The 18,786-nt window shown below is 42.9% G+C and overlaps 1 protein-coding gene and 1 long non-coding RNA gene across 6 annotated transcripts in view; one reads left to right on the forward strand and one right to left on the reverse strand.

The window, feature by feature from the left end:
- Positions 1 to 18,786, forward strand: part of PPP1R21 (protein phosphatase 1 regulatory subunit 21) — a 123,045-nt gene that overhangs the window by 69,822 nt on the left and 34,437 nt on the right. For 4 of the 5 annotated variants that reach the window (XM_006078397.4, XM_025260994.3, XM_044925892.2 and 1 more), the window contains exon 22: positions 1,493 to 2,149. The exons of the other annotated variant lie outside the window; for it this stretch is intronic. In XM_006078397.4, the coding sequence (XP_006078459.3) occupies positions 1,493 to 1,522 (30 nt within the window). In that variant the 3' untranslated portion in view covers positions 1,523 to 2,149. Of the gene's footprint in view, positions 1 to 1,492; positions 2,150 to 18,786 lie in introns of those variants that run through there. 5 annotated transcript variants of the gene reach the window in all.
- On the reverse strand, positions 1,937 to 15,600 carry LOC123328471. The gene is made up of 2 exons (XR_006543310.1): positions 15,471 to 15,600; positions 1,937 to 2,181 (listed from the first exon to the last, which is right to left on the reverse strand). It is a non-coding gene; the product is annotated as an uncharacterized LOC123328471 (long non-coding RNA).

Below are 18,786 nucleotides of genomic sequence, written 5' to 3' on the forward strand. Positions count from 1 at the left end.
GTTTGTGATGCTTTTCTGGGACATCTTGTGATGGTTGTGACTGGCCTATGTGGTGCTGATTAGGGTTCTCTGGTTACTGGTGCTTGGGGAAACTTGGGCTTGTAGGTAGAGGGTAGGGTATTGGTCCTTTTGAAGAATGCCTCCTTAACCCTTTTGGCCTCTTGGTATTCCATCAGGGCAATAGCTGACTCATGTAGAAAGCACATGCGTTAGTGGGAGTAGCAGGAGAAAGCCTGCTTCTGGCACCTAACATTTGAAGAAAAGTAGCAGTCATAGGGAAAGTTTTCAGACCTCAGAGCTGCAGAGGGCATTTGGTTCTGAATTGAGGAGGGTTAATGTTGGGTATAGGGGCTTCCCTGGTGGCAATCAGGAGACCTGGGTTCGATCCCTGGGTCTGGAAGATCCCCTGGAGAAGTGAATGGCAACCCACTCCAGTATTCTTGCCTGGAGAATTCCAATGACAGAGGAGCTTGGTGAGCTAGCGAAGCTCATTGTCCCAAAGGTAATTAATTGTATTGCAGTCACTTTGGAAGTGAGGAAATTTTTAAGCCCTCTTGGAAATTTTTAATCTAGTCCTTAGAATATCTGTGATTAATAAAGCATAGAGTTAGCGATCCTTCTTTACTTTCTAGTTTCTGTTGTTAACCTTTCTTTGATCTTTCTGTGGTCCCTATATTTTGTACCCCCCCACACCACCCCCCATTTATTAGTCATTTAAATTACTATAGCATCAGATAGCTGAGTTGACATGGTCTCCATTGGATACCAAGTAAACATCCTGAAGCCATTTGTTTGCTGTTATCTTGCTCTGAATGTCTGTGTTTTGTAACCATTTCCCACGTGCATGAAACTGAGTATTTATATGTAATAGTTAAATGTAGGAATTAAATTAGAATGCTTTCCCTAAAAGTGAACTTCTCCAGAAAAAAGAAAAGTTACATAAAACTGGAAAGTCCAAATCTCTGTATATGAGGGAATCGGGAATTAAGTTAAGACATCTTCCAAGGTGCTCTCAGCTGGTATCTGAGCTTCCTTTTATCCTGAGATTATCTTTGCCACTGAGATGTTAGTTGGCACATATTAAAAATAAGTTCCTATTAAGACCTTTTAAAAGGTGTTCATTTCAACAGCAAAGGAACAAGTTTAGGCTAAAATATTTTATTCAGCTTTATGAAATCATAAAGTACCTTGTCTTTGAAACAAAATGAATATATGAGGTTTGATAAATCCAAGATATGCTTTCTTTTCTTTATTACCTGTGCTCAGACACCAGGGCAGTAAGGTAGATGGAGAAAAGTGGGGAGAGTGAAAAGTAACAAACTGCTCTGTGATTCCTAAATAAAAGTTAGTGATGGAAGGTTATCAGCTCTTCTCCTTGGAAGCTAAAGTTTTCCACAGTGAACTATGGCTTCCAGACAGCTTGGTCTCTAAACAGTGTGGATGATTTTTCTAGAAGTTGGCATTCTTATTGTTGAAATTTTTCTTTGCACAGGGAAATTCTAAAAAGAACAAGAGTCGATAGTTTACGGATAGCGGGTTGGCGACTTCTTTCCAGAGCTGCTACTGCTGAGCGGAGCTGTGGGGCCGACCCTCCACGTCCAGTGCTGGCCGCCTTCAGGAAGCTGGAGTGTTGTTGGACCTAGTGAAGTAGTCAGTGTTGTAAATGGCCTTGAAATATTTAAAATATATTTGTAACCAGTAAGGCAAATACAGAATTTGATGTTGACAGTAAAATGGAAAACAATACACATACCGTGAATATTGTAGGTTTCCTTATGCTGTTTTTACTGTGCACTTTTTAAAATTAGGTTTTAATTTCAGTATGTAAGAACAACAAATATTTTGTATATTTTCAAACTCTATGATATGGTAATCAATTTGGTATCTATGGAATAGATATATGTTTCTGGATAAAATGCTTACATTGTCAAACTGTCATTACTTCTCGCTATAATTGAAAACAGTCTCCAATTCCTTTTGAAGACTTATTCATTCTCTCTGTCTCTCTTTCTCTGTTCTGGAGGGATTGGGCCTTGAAAACTCCAGATCTTGTGGTTTATTATCATTGTCTTCAGCTCTTCAGTACCTTCTCTGTGTTGGAATAATAACTTAAGGAAATTGATGTCAATAAATTCATACGTATATCAAACTTTCAGTCTTCTGAGAATCTGATGAAGGAAACTGAAAAGTATTAAAGTACACAGAATTACCAAATCCCAGTTGGTTTAGGTATAATCTTTCTAATCCTTCAAATTGGAATAATTGTACAGTTAATCCTTTATTAAGGCTTTGAGTACCTCTCAAGGTACTTGTAACTATACTTCAGGCAAGGTTGCTAAGCCCTTTCAGGCTCCTATTGGTTTATTTCATAAACATTGTGTCATTTCAGTGTACATTTCAGAGGTGTCTCTCCCAGCACCTCCCTCCCCAAGTCTTTAGTTTCTCTTTTCCTCCGAGTCTCCTACACGTGCCCATTTCACTCCATGTCTACATCCCCAGACTGAAGCCCCTCCTTTCCCACCTCCCTGTCTGCAGCTTCATCTCCTTTGAGCCTCTTCACTGGGCAGTTGCTAGTCACCCTCCAGAATGCTTTACTCTGTTTCACCTGAGTGCTCAGCACCGCTTCCCTCTGTGCTCAGCACAAAGGCCAACTCCTTGGCCCCCTGTTCTTGGCTGCCTGCTGTAGAGACAGACTGGCCATTGTGCCCAGTCTTCACAGTAATGGAAGTTTTGAATCCTGCCTCAGGGATCTCTGGGTGAGTCCAGCTCGGTCCCATCCTCCCTAGCCCCTTGGCCCTTTCTGTTTTGTGTGATCTGCTCATTTTCATTCTCTGTCACCTGAACCAGCTGTGTTCACTGTAGCTGCACCTAAGCCCCCAAGCACCATGTTGCTTAGCTCCACCATAAACCTAGAGTTTCCAACCCCTGCTAGACCCTCAGTGTTCTGTGACCCTGCGTTCTGAATTTCTCGTCCATTTCTCTTCCTCCTTTGGAGGGTTTGGGACTAAGGAGTGATGTCATCTGGCTTATGCTTTAATGGAATCATGGGTTGCTTGGCTGAAAATCGATTGTAGGGGAGCAAGGGTGGAAGTAAACAGAAGAGTTAGGAGGCTATTCAGTAGCAGGAGGCTGTTGAGAGATGATGGTGGCCTGGACCATGCTGATGGCAGTGGGAGTTGTGTGAAGGCTATTTCTGGATTTGTTTTGAAGAGAGTAGATAGGAATTGCTGAAATCCCAACTCTTTCCTCTCTATACTTCTATTACTCTTTATAGTTCTGTTACTCTTCTCTGCTTTTACTCCTAATACTTACCATACTCTAACGTACAATATGTTTTGCTTATTAATCTTGTTTATTGCCTGTTTCTCCCCTTTAGTGGATACATTTTCATAAGGGCAGGTTTTTGGTCTGGTTTGCTCACTGTTGTCTTCCCTGTACCTAAAACACTGCCTGGCATTCAGTGAATGTCAAAAGAATGCTGCCTGGGCAGGAACGTGGAGTGTGAGAGAAAGAAGAGTCAGTCAAAGGGGAAACCAGGGATTCTGACCTGAATGCACCTGAGTGCAAGGGAAGATCGAGGGAGTAGCATCTTGCTTCTACCTGGCTATGAGTTAAGCTGAACATCTGGGAGTCACCTTGACTTCTTTCTCACCTCGCTTTTTACCTTGTCTTGCTGAACCTTCCTGCCTTCTCACATATCTCGGCTCTAACTTCTTATCTGATGCCTTAAATTGAGCCCTGGCTCCCTGCTGCCTGGATGACTCACTCGTCTTCCTGTTCTCCAGACATCTGTCTCTCCACTTAGCACATTTCTGCAGAGCCATCTCCTGGATGGAAAGAAAGCCTTCACAGTGGCCCCTCATTGCGCTCTGGCTGTAGTGTGTACACGTAAGACATGTATACTAACTGTCACTCACTTTTTCCTTATTCTCTTCCAAGCGCTCCCCCCTCCACCTGCCCCCCCCCCCGCCCCCTTGCTATAGTCTCTGTAGAAGGAAATGGCAACCCCCTCCAGTGTTCTTGCCTGGAGAATCCCAGGGACCGGGGAGCCTGGTGGGAGTCGGACATGACTGAAGCGACTTAGCAGCAGCAGCAGCAGTGAAAGTAAAGTCGCTCAGTTGTGTTGGACTCTTTGAGACCCCATGGACTGTAGCCTACCAGTCTCCTCCGTCCATGGGATTTTCCAGGCAAGAGTACTGGAGTGGGTTGCCATTCCTTTCTCCAAGTCTCTGTCTACCTTTATGAAAATCCTCAGACCTCTGGGTCAGGAAGAGTGTCACTTCTCCTGAGAGATGAGCCTGCTTTTCTCTTAGAGAAAATGTGAATCTTGGGTTGTCCTTCTTTGCTTTGGTGGCTGAGACTTGTATCTCTCCCCAGCTGAGAGCTGCCAGAGCTCCCAGACCAGCGGCCCCTATCGCCCAGCATGGTGCCTGGTCCCACGGCAGTCCCTGTGGAAGGCTTGACCTTTGTGTAGGGGTCAGTGCCTCTGGGAGGTTTCCTAGGTCTGAGGAACAGGGCAGGACTGTAGAGGGTGCAGTTGGTTTCCTGGTAAAATTGTCCCTTTTTAACTTAATTGCTAAGATCTTTGTTCTTTAGGCAGAGTCTCTTGGCAAAGTATATAATGACCACCACTGGGTAACCATTTATTTAAGTCAGGCATGGTAAAGACTTATTTCTTTTAAACTTCCCATAACTGTATCTCATTGGTGCTATTACTGTCCCTGTTTTACAGTTAGAAAACTAAGGCTTAGAGAGGGTAAGCAGTTTGTCCATATCACACAGCTAGTCCATGTGGGGCTGGGATTCAGATCCAGGCTTGTCTGATTCCAGAGCCTGGCTTATTCACTACTGTAGTATGAGCCTTTTGAATTGAGGACATTCAGTTCTCTTCCTACAAGTACTATATATTTGGAGGATAAAATATTAAATTTCTCAGTAACTCCTGTACTTAATGCAACTTTCCCTTTCCATGTCTTCAGTAAGTATTCCTCCCCTTCTGTCAGCATTTATTTAGCTTCTTGAGCTAATGGGCTGGGTACAAGGTTTGCCTTTGATACCATTTTTTTTTCTTCTCTGACCCCTATTTTTATTTACATATTCCTTGTTACATAAACCTTCCCAGCTACCAAATTCTGAATTTAATAAATTTATGCCATGAGTCTGCCCCTTCCTTATAATCCACTTTCCGTACAACTTTGTTGTTATTTTTTTTTTAAAGGAATTTAGTAACCACAAAACGAGATTAGTATGAACCCTTTTGTCTCCATCACTTCTTACAAACATTTTGTTAATCTTGTTTCATCTTTTTTTCCACATGGCTTCTTTTCTGGGAGTATTTTAAGGCAAGTCCCAGACATTGGACCCTTTCCCCGTGAACACTCGAGTCATGCATATCTAAAGATGAGAGTGCTAACTTCTTAATCTGCCTCACCCAGTGCCTGCGGAGTGCTTGGTGCAGATGAGACTGTGATAAGCAAGGCAGTCTGCTGGGTGCCCTTGAGAGCTTACAGTCTGCTAGTGAAGCAACAGTGATCCCGTAAATGCACAATTACAAACTGCCATATGTCCTGTCTTGCCCTGGGCTTGTCTCAGACAAGGCGGCAAGTGAGAGAGAACACATAGAGGCTGCTGCTTCCTTGACTAAATGTCTGTATTTTTATCAAAATTATAAACTCGATTTGCGTCAAGCTGTTCTAAAATACTTATTACAGGAATGTCCCTGGTGGTCCAAGACTCTTTGCTCCCAATGCAGGGACCCCAGTTTGATCCCTGGTCAGGAACTAGATCCCACATGCTGCAGCCACGAGTCTGAGTGCCACAGCTAGAGATCCTGCATGCTGAAACTAAGACCTGGCACAGCCCAATAAATATTTAAAAATAGTACTTATTACAAAGAGAAAACAAGGCAAAAGAGACAAAGTCTCCTGATTTTCACCCTCATTTCATGCTCCCCAGAGAAAAGCACTTTCACTCACTGTTTAGATCCATCTCCCATTTCCAAATGACATGCTACTTTCACTTTTCCTGTTAGGCATTGTCAGTTGATTTCCCAGTTAGAAGATGAGGATTTGTCTCTGTTTCATCTGCCTCCCTTTCCCTACTATTCACATCCATATACATGCTTTCTGTTTTCCTGTTGTCTCTTTCAGACTAGTTATATCAACATTTTGATTAGATCGATGCTCCATGTATATTTTAATATGACCATTTAAATGCTGTTAGTAACTGAGTCATGTAATGTACTATGATGCCTTTTCCTTTCTTGTACAACTTTTTTTGTTTTCTCTGGAGTTAATAACTGTATCTATCTGTCTTCCATGATGCTTATCACTAATTTATTCCTAAATTCTCTCCCAAGTGCCCAGGTGGATAATTCTTATCTCAGTGTGATCAGATTCAACTGGGTGTTTAGTTAAATTTATCTTCTTCAAGAAGTCTCTCCTAGGGAATTCCCTGGCTGTCCAAGGGTTAGAACTCAGTGCTCTCAATGCCGGGGTTCTGGGTTTGATCCCTGTTCTGAGAACTATGATCCACAAGCCATGTGGTGCAGCCAGAAAAAGGAAGGAAAGGAAGAAATCGCTCCAAGAGTCCTTTGATCTGTGCCAGGCTATCCTGGTTGATGTCTAGGCCAGCGGTACTGCTGCTGTCTTGGGATCTCCCTCCCTTATCATCCTGGGCATTGTGTCTCCTCTTAAAAAAGCTCTCTCCACACGCCTTTCCAGTGAGCGTCTTTTGTCTCTACTTGCCATTGCTGTGCCCTCTCAAAGAATCATCTGTTCTGTCTAGGCCTCTTAAAACATGGAAAGTGAAAGATGAGAGATAATTCTCAGTCCAGGCACAGATAGGGACTCAGTTGACTGAAGTTCACATAGGAGCAAATAAAAAGGACTTTAATTATTCATTGCTTCCTGGAGATGATGGAATTTTCAGAACTTACTGAAACAATATTTCTGACTTTTTCTTCATTAGATACTATATGCTTATTGTGGAAAATTTGGAAAATGAGGAAAAGTGTTGAATACACATCTTTTTGGAGATTCAGCTATTAATATTTTTGTTTATTCCTATTCTTTTTTCATGCATATATATGATACATGTTTTCAGTAAAAATTGGGATTATAAGAAATTCCAAATGAGAAAAAGAGGCTCTTTAATATGAAGTAGTGGGGGGGGGGGGTGTAGGTTTGCTGGCTGCACAACTCCAGGGGGCACTGTTCACATCCTGTTCTGTAGCAGGCCTGGGTGAAGGGAGAAGACGCTCCAGGTTCAGCTTGAGCAACTGTGATAAACAGCATGTATTTTGTTAGGTCATTTAACACACCACCCCCTACTATGCTTGTTATAAGCAATACTGTTCACTTTTCAAAGCTGATAAATAAAACTGGATTCTCCACTGCTTTTGGGAAGAGACTTAACTCCATCACTTATGCTAACAGATACTTTTTAGCAAAACAAAACAAAAATTCATCTGCACTATTTCCAAACAAAAATGTGAGAGAAAAAAAAAAAAATGAGGAACCAATTAGCTGAGAAAGCCACCAACAATGTTGGAGCAAAAGGCTCTCTCCAAATGATCATGAATTAAAGCTTTCTTCATCATAAAAACCCTCAGACAGAAGAATGCGCAGTTTATAGTTTTGTTCTATGCAGCATTGACCCTGGAAGTTGTTCCCAGCTCTTAAAAGGCTGGAGATAGCAACTTGGTTGATGAAGGCTAAGAAACCATCTGGCCGGGCCACACTGACAAGGAGAGGCTGTCTTGGGTCAGAAGAGAAGCTTCTGTTCTCGGCTAAGGGCCACTTTCTCAGACACTGGTGATAAATGGAAAGCTTGTCAGTAACTTTTGCCTGTGCTATACATTTTTAAGCAGTTTGGTAATTAGCTCCAAAATAGGAAACTAACTGGCAATCAGAGCATTAGAGCTGGAAAACCCATTACATTTCTTCCAAGTCTTTGAAAGAAAAGGTCATAGAGCAGGATTAGAATAACTGTTTTTGTAAAGAGAGGATCAGAAGAATTGACTCCTGGGTGGAAACATGCTGAAGGCTATTACTGTCTGGCTTGTAGGTTTAGGCCCCTCAATAGGCACCTCCCCCACTTAAATCCTTTGTATTGTTTTAAAAGATCTCTGTTCCTTCAGTGGCCCGCTGCTCCCCAAACGCCAGTGGGATAGCTGGGTGGTGACACCTCATAGGTCCAAGAATAGAAAAAACATGGTTCAGTTAACTAACAAAACAAAAAAAACAACCTTGCTTACTATCTCACTTAGAGGCTGAAGAATATTTTCCCTTAAAACATGGAAAGTGAAAAATGAGAGAGTCCAGGCAGAGTAGGGACTCAGTTGGCTGAAGTTCACAAAGGAGCAAAAAAAAAAAAAAAGACTTTAATCATTCATTGCTTCCTGGAAGAGATGGAATTTTCAGAACTTATTGAAAAAACATTTCTGAATTTTTCAGCTTTCCTCTATTTCCTCTCCTGCTGTGTTGTCGACACATCTCCTGTTGTCAGTTTCACGTATGCATCTCCCTCAACAACTGCAGGTGCCATGGAGCAGGGACCGTGCCTTATACTGACTCCCTGACAGTGCTTAGCAGAATGCCTTATGCACAGTAGGTGTTCAGTTAATGCTAATTGGATACATATTAGGAAGCAGGCCAAGGTACTATACACAACTGTAGCTCAAGCCATACCTAGGGGTGTCCTATCACCAAAACAAAGGATAGCCAGTCTCAGGCCATTCTGAGTTGATTAAGTGATCCTTTCTCTATGTGTTATTGATTTCATTTGGCATTCTCAGGATGTACGCTTTTTATTTATCTCTGGAAATTGCTTTTGAAAGAGTATTTTAGTTTCCTCATGGATAAAGTTGTTTAAAAACATCAGTCCAGAATGTATCATGTACCTAAAATGGTGTGTGTTTCTATTTTTTTCCTGTTTCTTTTTCACTGCTGTTGAAGCCATCACTGGTTAATTTTTTGTTTAATACAGTCTTCCACAAGGCTTTATCTTGAATGAATGTTGTAATATAAACAGACTGTTGTAAAGTTTTTAGAGAGGGATGTTCTTATCAAGCATTTTGGGCTAAGATTGTCCTAGATCTGAAGTCCTCACTTTCCAATAAAGTCCCTTTTCACATTGGGCATTTCCAAAAGCTGGTTTGAATTTATATTGATCCTGACAGCTTCAGCTAATTCGAGATTTGAGGAATTCCAAGTTAATCTTCTAGATCATATTTATGGACAACTTGCTGCTGCTGCTAAGTCACTTCAGTTGTGTCCAACTCTGTGCGACCCCATAGAGGGCAGCCCATCAGGCTCCCCTGTCCCTGGGATTCTCCAGGCAAGAACACTGGAGTGGGTTGCCATTTCCTTCTCCAATGCATGAAAGTGAAAAGCGAAAGTGAAGTCGCTCAGTTGTGTCTGTCTCTTCGCGACCGCATGGACTGCATGCAGCCTACCAGGCTCCTCCGTCCATGGGATTTTCCAGGCAAGAGTACTGGAGTGGGGTGCTATCGCCTTTTCCAATAGACAACTTGGGGACTGTTAAACAGTGTGGAAATTCTAAATGGGTTCTATAAAAGGCTGCCAGGAAAGGGAAACCTGCTAATGAAAAGAATGATATAGCCTGAGGGTCTCTTTACTGAAGAGCAAAGAAAAGGACAGGAACTGGAGGAAAATGAGGTCACAGCTGGCCATGAACAGCTGTGGTCGCCTGGCTAGTTAGGCCAGACTGAGCTGTTTACTACCAGATTTTGATACAAACGGACACTGCCAGAAAGGGTCCTTTGAAAATAGGTGGAAGTATTACAAGAAATAAATCTGCATTCGTGAAAATGGCAGCCTTTTGGGCCATGCTGAGTCACACAGATTAGGAGGGCTTGTCCTTTGCAAAAGATAAATGGTTTTCAGTCAACTGCATTTGGCCTTTAGAAGATTATGGGCCTGTTTGCGTTGCAAAAGTGTCAAAGTTTCCAAAAAAGATTTCTTTCACTGGGTGGGCTACCTACTAATCAAGATCATAATGCTTGGAATTAAAAAGAAGATGGAATTTAAAAGGTGAACTCAGGACTCTGTTTAAGCCAGTGGTAATTACTGGTTTGTCCAATGTGTTCTTTCCTTTCTGTAGTTACCTGTGGCATTTTCTGTGATGGGCTGGCCTTTTGGATGGCCCAATGGCTAGACACAGGAATTTCAGTTTGGGATTTCAGCCAGAATGCCTGGAGTCAAGATATCTCTTGTTTATACTTAAGATGATCTTTTCTCAGATCATGAAATAATCATCACTTCAGTTCAGTTCAGTCACTCAGTCGTGTCCGACTCTTTGCGACCCCATGAATCGCAGCACGCCAGGCCTCCCTGTCCATCGTCAACTCCCGAAGTTTACTCAAACTCATGTCCATCGAGTCGGTGATGCCATCCAGCCATCTCAGCCTCTGTCATCCCCTTCTCCTCCTGCCCCCAATCCCTCCCAGCATCAGAATCTTTTCTAATGAGTCAACTCTTCACATGAGGTGGCCAAAGTACTGGAGTTTCAGCTTTAGCATCATTCCTTCCAAAGAACACCCAGGACTGATCTCCTTCAGAATGGACTGGTTAGATCTCCTTGCAGTCCAAGGGACTCTCAAGAGTCTTCTCCAACACCACAGTTCAAAAGCATCAATTCTTCGCTTAGCTTCATTATTTAATCTTGTTTCATATCCCCACTCTTCCCCTCAGAAGTTTTCTTGCATTCAAAAGGGATGATGATATTTTATCATTTTTTTTCTGCTTTGTGTTGCCATCATGTAACTTTTCCCAGGTCTGTTAACATCTCTTTTCTTTTCTTCTGCCTCCCTCTTCCTTTGTCCTTGTTCTGCACTTTGCTCAGCTCCTTACCAGAAGGCTTGGGCCCAGTACCTGTCTGGCTACTGTAGCTGGCTTGGGCCCAGTACCTGTCTAATTCCATAGAAGAGTCTCTGAAAAGTTACCAATCATTGGACTTCCTATGTTTTAGACTCCTTTTTCTCCCTCAACCCTTGATCATCACAGGGATGGTAGCTGGAGGACAGGGACTATGAGGAGGACCTGATGTCTTTTTCTGTTTGCCTAGGGTGTCTTAAGCTTAAGGACAGTTAGAAATTTGATCTGAAACTAAATGTTTCCTAAACAGATCCCAGCTGTGTGACTTGAGGCACTCCTGTACCCTCTCTGAATATTTCCTTCCTTCCTCAAAGCCCTCACACAGGTTCTAACCACTGGCTACTGGTTGAATAGGATACTGATTATCTTTTCCATTTCACCAAGGAATTCCAAGGTCAAACACAAGACTACACTTTAAAAAGCATTAAAAAGAAAATCACATTGCTGTGTAAACACAAGGAAGTGTTCAATCAGAATTCCCTCATTTCCTCTCTATCATCCAGGCACTACACTTCAAGTCAAGATATTCACTAGGGCCTCCTAACTCCTCTCCTTGGACCCAAGCCCTCTCTTCCCAGAGGGGAAAGATTTACTGGGTGCCTACTGGGTGCCAGGCTCTAGGGATACAAAAGTGAATTATATTTTTATATATATGTATATGTATATATACACTTATATCAAAATATTCCTTTGCTTAAGAACTTTCACAAATTTCCCATTTCTTTCTTTATATATAGTTCCATCTTCTCATCCAAGCATATCCCACCTTTCCTAAGATTTCCAGTCTTGCCAGCCTCCAAAGGTCCGTGTCCCAGGGCCTGGAATGCCCTCTTTTCTCGCCTTCTGAGCCTGTTCAAAGTCCACCCAAGTCTCCCATCCTGGATTTGGGTGTCTCTTCAGTGAATCTTCTTTTTCCAGTGAGATAGCTACACTTGTGGAAGAGATTCAGATGTCAAGTGACTTGCCCAGAGTCACCTGCTTGCAACTGATGGATCAGGGACTAAATGTCAGCCTCTAACCTTTCCTCGGAGAACAACTTTCCTCTTCTACATTCTTCAGGGGGCCTCCTGCTGCATCCATACAGCCTGGCCCTTCACTAGGCATCTCTGTCCTCCTCTTTCTCTTAATGGGCCTATTGATGGGCCCTGGAAGGTGGGGTTCTGTCTTAGCCTCTGGATAGGGTTGGTCTCACCTTAGGGGAAAAGAAGGAGGCATTCAACAGAGGCTTAAAAAATAATTCTTAGTTAAGATATGGATGCAACTCAGTGTCCATCAACAGACGAATGGATAAAAAAGATATGGTGAGATATAAATATACAGACTACACTAAAGCCTTTGACTGTGAAGATCACAACAAACTGTGAAAAATTGTTAGATGGGAATACCAGACCACCTTTACGTGCCTCCTGAGAAACCTATATGCAGGACAAGAAGCAACAGTTAGAACTGGACATGGAACAATGGACTGGTTCCAAATTGAGAAAGGAGTACCTCAAGGTTGTATCTTGTCACCCTGCTTATTTAACTTCTATGTGGAGTACATCATGTGAAATGCTGGGCTGGATGAATCTCAAGCTGAAATCAAGATTGCAGGGAGAAATAATCAACAACCTCAGATATGTAGATGATACCACTCTTAATGGCAGAAAGTGAAAAGTAACTAAAGAGTCTCTTGATGAGGGTGAAAGGAGAATGAAAAAGCTGGCTTCAAACTTAACATTCAAAAACTAAGATGATGGCATCATCCCCTCACTTCATGCCAGATAGATGGGGAAAAATGGAAACTGTGGCATATTTTATTTTCTTAGGTTCCAAAATCACTGTGGACAGTGACTGTATCCACAAAATTAAAAGATGCTTGCTCCTTGAAAGAAGACTATGACAAACCTAGACAGTGTACTGAAAAGTGGAGATATCACTTTGCCGACAAAGGTCTGTATAGTCAAAGTTATGGTTTTTCCAGTAGTCATGTACAAATGTGAGAGTTGGCTCATAAAGAAGGCTGAATGCCGAAGAATTGATGCTTTTGAATTGTAGTGCTGGAGAAAACTCTTGAGAATCCCTTGGATTGCAGGAAGAACAAACCAGTCAATCCTAAAGGAAATCAACACTGAATATTCATCGGAAGACCTATACTTTGGCCACCTGATGCAAAGAACTGACTCATTGGAAAAGCCCCTGATGCTGGGAAAGATTGAAGTCAGGAGAAGGGAGCAACAGGGGATGAGATGGTTGTATGGCATCACTGAATCATTGGTCATGAATCTGAGCAAACTCCAGCAGATAGTGAAGGTCAGGGAAGCCTGGCATGCTGCAGTTCATGGGGCTGCAGTGTCAGACACAAGTTAGTGACTGAAAAGCAACAACAACATAGATGTGTGAGTGTATACGCATAAGAATGAAAATCTGCCATTTGCAGCAATATGGAAGGACCTAGGGAATATTTTACACAGTAAATGACAAATACTATATGATATCACTTACATGTTGAATTTATAGAATAATGCAAAGGAATGTAGATAGCAAATCAGAAACAGACTCATGAAAACAAATTAGTGATTACCAGAGAGAAGGGGGGCAGGGAGGGGTAAATTAAAGGTGTGGGATTAAGAGATAAACTACTATGTAAAAAATAGATAAGCAACAAGGTTATACTGTATTCCACAGGAAATTACAGAAATTATTTTCTAATAACTTTTAATGGGATATAATCTGTAAAAATACTGAATCACTATGCCGTATACCTGAAACTAAAGTAACATCATAAATCAGTTATACTTAAAATTTTTAAGAAGGCAAAAAAAAAATCTTCAGTTCTAATCACAAGAGAAAACAAAACCCCAAAGCGCAATGAAGCAACGTGGAAAGCATGACCCCCAAGTCACCTCACCTGTCTCCCACCGCCGCGCTCCCCACCCCCCCATGTCCCGCCCCAATCATCCCACGACCCCAAAGGTCAAGATCCTAGATCCTAGATGTAGGACAAGATCCTAGAGGGCGAGGGATAGTTTCAGACAGTCAAGGGCTCCATGCTTCTGCTTCCAGGGACTTCTAAAGGTAACTCACACACCTCCTCGCACCCCGTCCCACGTTTGATGGAGGAAGCATCTTCTCCCCGACTTGTGGGGAGCTGGAGACTTGGAAGAAAGATACGGAGACGGGTTGGGGGAAAAGAATGGAGAAAAACTTAGGGGGATCCAGGGCGGGAAAGGAGTGACGAGAGAAGCGGGGCGGAGCAGGGGGCGGGGCGGGAGAGCGTCGGCGGAGTGGCCACGCCCCCGCCCCTCGGCTCCGGCCGCTTGGGGCCCTCCCTCCCCGCCCCCTCCGCCCCCTCCGCCCCCTCTGCCCTTCTCCTCTGTCTCCCCCTCCTCCTTCTTCTGCTCCTCCCTCCGAGGTGGATGGCGGCTGCCAGAGTTGGAACCCCAGCCGCGCTGCGGGTGAGTGACCTCCCCCAGGGGACCGACAGGGAGGCACGGGGAGCCCCCTCTCCCGGGCGGGTTAGCCCGGTTTACCCGGAAAGTTTGAGGACGGGGAGCTGGGAGTGGGGGCGCAGTCGGCGCCGCGGGACGTGGGCATCTCCTGCGCTGGTCCGGCGCCCCGCTGGGTGCCTCTCCTCCCCGCCGCGGCTCTCGCTGTCCCCAGAGCGCAGGGCCGGCACTGACTGGGCCCCACCCGGCTTCCCCTCCGCACCTCAGCTCTGAGGCGGCTGCCGACACCTAGGTCCGGCTCTCAAGAGAAAGAAAACTTAAGCAGCAAAGAAAAGAATCTCGACTCCTTTCTGGGGGCGTGGGGGGGAGGCGGGAGGGACGGGTGTTCATCCAAACAAACCCGTGCGGTCGCAGCCTCTCAGCGCACGGTCACCAGCCCCCGTCCTCCACCCCTCCAGGGGCTCAGCGTCCCCCCAACCCCAGGACTCTCACTTTTCTTTTTCCTGGCTCCTGTTACTGGTGCAGCTACTCTCTCCCCCGCCGCCCCCCGCCCCCTAAACTTGCCCTGGGAGGCTCCTGGCCCACAGGCTGGTAGCGCCAGCCTAGTGGCCCCTCCAGCCCCAGAAGGCTATTACCCAGGCCAGGGAGTCACAGCCACAGGGGTCTTCACTCTTGCTTGAAGAGTTCCTGCAGTAACAACTAACTGAAGTTTGATTTTGGGTCCCCTGGCCCCGCACACTTGTGCGTTGCATGTCCAAAGGGAAATTAAAATATATTCATTCTTGGAATTTTACTGTTTCTGTTGGGCGCCTTTGTTTTTTTTAAACCTCTCTCTTCTTTTCTTCCAATAATAACTTCATTTAATTAACCTTTCTACTTCTGAAAGAAACGGGGGAAATAATAATAATAAAACAAGAAAATAGAGAAAAAGAGTGCTTGCTAAAAATATTGTGCAGAACCTGGTCCTTGGAAAGTAAAGGCTTTATTCTGTACTTAGACTGTTTTTAGTGGGAGATGAGAGTTCACTGGCGCTTATTTTCGGACAACCCCAAACAAACTCTTACAGCGTCCCCCAGGCTAGAAGTTTTAATTTGCCTGACAAAAACCACACTGTCTGTTGGCATTCCCCAGCCTGGCTACTCACCCTGCGTTTTTCTTCCCTCCTCTGCGTCCCTCTCCCAACTTCTCATAAACAGGAGTTGTGGAAACAAGGCAATGGAAGAGGTGAAAATGAGCAGGACCTCAAAGAGGAAAAACAACCTCGCCTCTTTTAATCCTCAGGCTTTTGGCTTCAAATTGACTCTGATTGGGTAGAGGAATGTTTAGTTCATTTGTGTGGTTTTTATGTCTGTTCTCATTAGGGTTGAATCAGTGTTTCCATGACAGGCTCAGTTCTCTGGGTGCTTAGAAGGGAACTTGTTAATTCTAAGATGGGTCTGGTCAAGCCTGGAATTTGGAGGTTTTCAGATTTTGTTTAAGGGATTGATCTGGGTTGATATTAGTAACTTCTGCCCACTTGAAACTGGAGCCGCGGGGCTGAGAGGGAAACAGCCTGAGCTGGGGTTTGCTACCACAAGACCAAGAAGAAAAAGCTTTCCTAAGGAGTGAACTGTACAAACAGGACTGTAGGGACTGTTGAACTTTTGTTGTTTTTAGAGAGAAGGCACTTCTCAAGAACTTCAGCCATTCCTGTTTCTGTACAGATAATAAATGTGATTTTAACAAATGTATTAGATCAGATTCAGAACAACCTATCAAAACAGGTTAGGTATTGAGCTATTTAGAAAGATTTTAAAAATGAATTTCATTAGGAAGAAACTGGTTTTGAAAAGGGTGTAATTCATTTTTTTGTGCTGATTGAGTGCGGTAGTTCCCCATTAGTATGAATTAGTAAGGTTTTACTGTGATTTCAAAATGTCATTGGTAAGGAAGCATTGTGACTTCCATTCAAAAAGAAAACCCTTGAAAGTTTTGAACTTGTTTGACCCTGGTACTTAAAAACAATGCACTTAGATAATAATCTTCAGTTTCTTCCTCTTCCTGAGAATTTTTAATAGTGTATTTAATGCCCCAGAAGTCAACCTGATACTGTTTGGAGAGAAATCACCTTTCTGCCTTCTTCAACTTTTGTACCAACTCACGAAATCTTGTTGAACTGAGTGGTTTGCCATTGTTTACGAGTGTTTGTTGTGCAGCCCCAGATAGGCTGCCCTGAATGATGGGGACATAATGAAGGCTGGCAACATGTCCCAGACTGAAGGAGCAGGCATCCCCAGTTAGCCTATAGAAAGCAGCCACTTGTCATCTGACTGGCCAGATGAGTTGGAGATAGATGGAGCGTGGAAACTGCAGAGGAGGAAGAAGGGAAGGGGTTATTTTTACTTCTTATTTAAGAAAAATAACCTAAAGGAATATGATGTGAAGTTTTAAAATCATGCGTACAAGGATACCAAATTATATTAACATGCTCAGGGTATTGTGTTAAATTTTGAAAGAAATTTTATTTCAAGTTATGAAAGCTTTGTATCTCACTCTGAAAATACACCCCCAAAATACTGGAATGGTATGCATGGAAATGGATGGTGGGATTACAGGTACTTTTGATTTTCTTTGTGCTTGCCTGTGTTTCTCCACTGTTTTGCAGTAGTAATAGCTAACATTTATTGAGTATAAAGCTCATGCATATGGTATTTCATATTAATGCTTTGAGGTAAGTACTGTTATTCTCATGATATAAGACTCAGAAACTAGAATCTGAGGGGAAACTTGCCAAGGTTGCATAGCCACTATGTGCTAGAATCAAATCTTGAAATCAGGTCAGTGACCAAAGTCTTAATCTCTGTCACTGTTGTATTATTATTGTTATCTTAATTATAAGAAAAAAACAGAAAAGGAAGGCAAAATAATTTGTGGTTTAGTAAGAACTGATATTTTGATTAATTGGAAAATACCCGTCTCCCATCTCATCCACTTCCCACTATTTTTGTCTTTGGAAGTCCTTGGGAGTTGCTCCTGACTTAGCCTGGGGTTGCTTATTTTCCCTTGGAAGCCAGCTGTATCTATGATAAATAATCCAGAATTCCTCTGAGGCTTCCTGGACAGCCTGGGAATCCAGGAACCCCATGGAATTCTAGAGCAGTCCTGATAGAAGGCAGGATTTTTAAAAATCAGCAAATTATGTCTTGCTGCCTGGTAGAAGGCAGGATTTTTAAAAATGGACAAATTAATGATTGGCATTCATTTTTCTTGGCATTGTCAGGGGAGCAAGATGGGTAGGAAGGCCCAGAGACAGATGCCAGATTTCCATTTATCTTTGTGTTATATGGAATGTTGGGATTGCTTCTTGATGTTTATTACTGTGAAAACACAATAAAGAACTATTTTTTGGAAGCCTGGGAATGCTCCCTTGCACTGGCAGATGAACCGGTTTAGTGGAGATGGAAATATTCTGGGGGATAGCTCTGGGAAAGAAGCCCACATCCTGAATCATCATGGTCCCTCACAGGCAGCCAGGCTCCCAGAGGTCACCTTACTATCCTCTTCCTGGAATGTACCTGAAGATGGGCTTTTCTAAAACACCTAGTTGTTCAAATAGCACACCTTATGTAGGAGGCTTTCGCTCCTTTATTTTTCCAGGAAGAGATTTCTGACAGGCTGATGGCTTCTATATCACTTTCTTGTTGAAAAAATATTGTAAGAGTCAAGGAACTCTTTCCCAAATTATCATACTTGGACCAAGATGGACAAGTCCCAGATCTTATATCCATTTGAGCACTGGAGAAATGTCCTTGTGGTCTCAGTGCTAGGAATAGTTCTTGTGAACAACTTGTCTGTTTTGTCTTGTGGATGCTGTGAACCCTTTCATTGATGTTTCCCATTTCTGATTTGGCCAGAAAGAAGCACAGAGCTCACTTAGTGGCCTTCGTTGTAACATAGGCATCAGACTTCATGGCCTGTACTTTGAATAACTAATAACATTTTTGTATACCTTCTGTTACCTATGGATACTTAGTTCCACTTTTCTCATCTACTTTATATTGTTTTGTTCTGTTTATCCAATTCATTTTGGAGGCTGCTATTTCTGGTAACCCACTCCTTCCTTCTGAGTTCATGTCAATGGAAATTCAGATGTTCTTTCATGGAAAGTCTTTAATAAACTTAAAAATATTTATATTCCTTAAAGTATCTTTATTTTGCTCTTACAAATTAAAGTTTGACTGAGTGTGGAAATCTTGACTCACAATTATTTTCTTTCAGAATTCGGAATATATGACGTCATTGTCTTGTCTATTGCTACTCCTAAGAATACCAAGTAACCTTGGGCACGTTTCCTAATTTCTCTCGGTCTCCCTTGTCTATAAAATAGATAATAGTATCCACTTTAAGGATAATGTATGCAGAATGTTAGAATTGTGCCTGCCATATAAGGAAGCACACAATAATTGTTAGCTATTAATAGA

The sequence above is a fragment of the Bubalus bubalis genome, chromosome 12 (genome assembly GCF_019923935.1).
Source record: "Bubalus bubalis isolate 160015118507 breed Murrah chromosome 12, NDDB_SH_1, whole genome shotgun sequence".
In the NCBI taxonomy this organism is placed as follows: domain Eukaryota; kingdom Metazoa; phylum Chordata; class Mammalia; order Artiodactyla; family Bovidae; genus Bubalus; species Bubalus bubalis.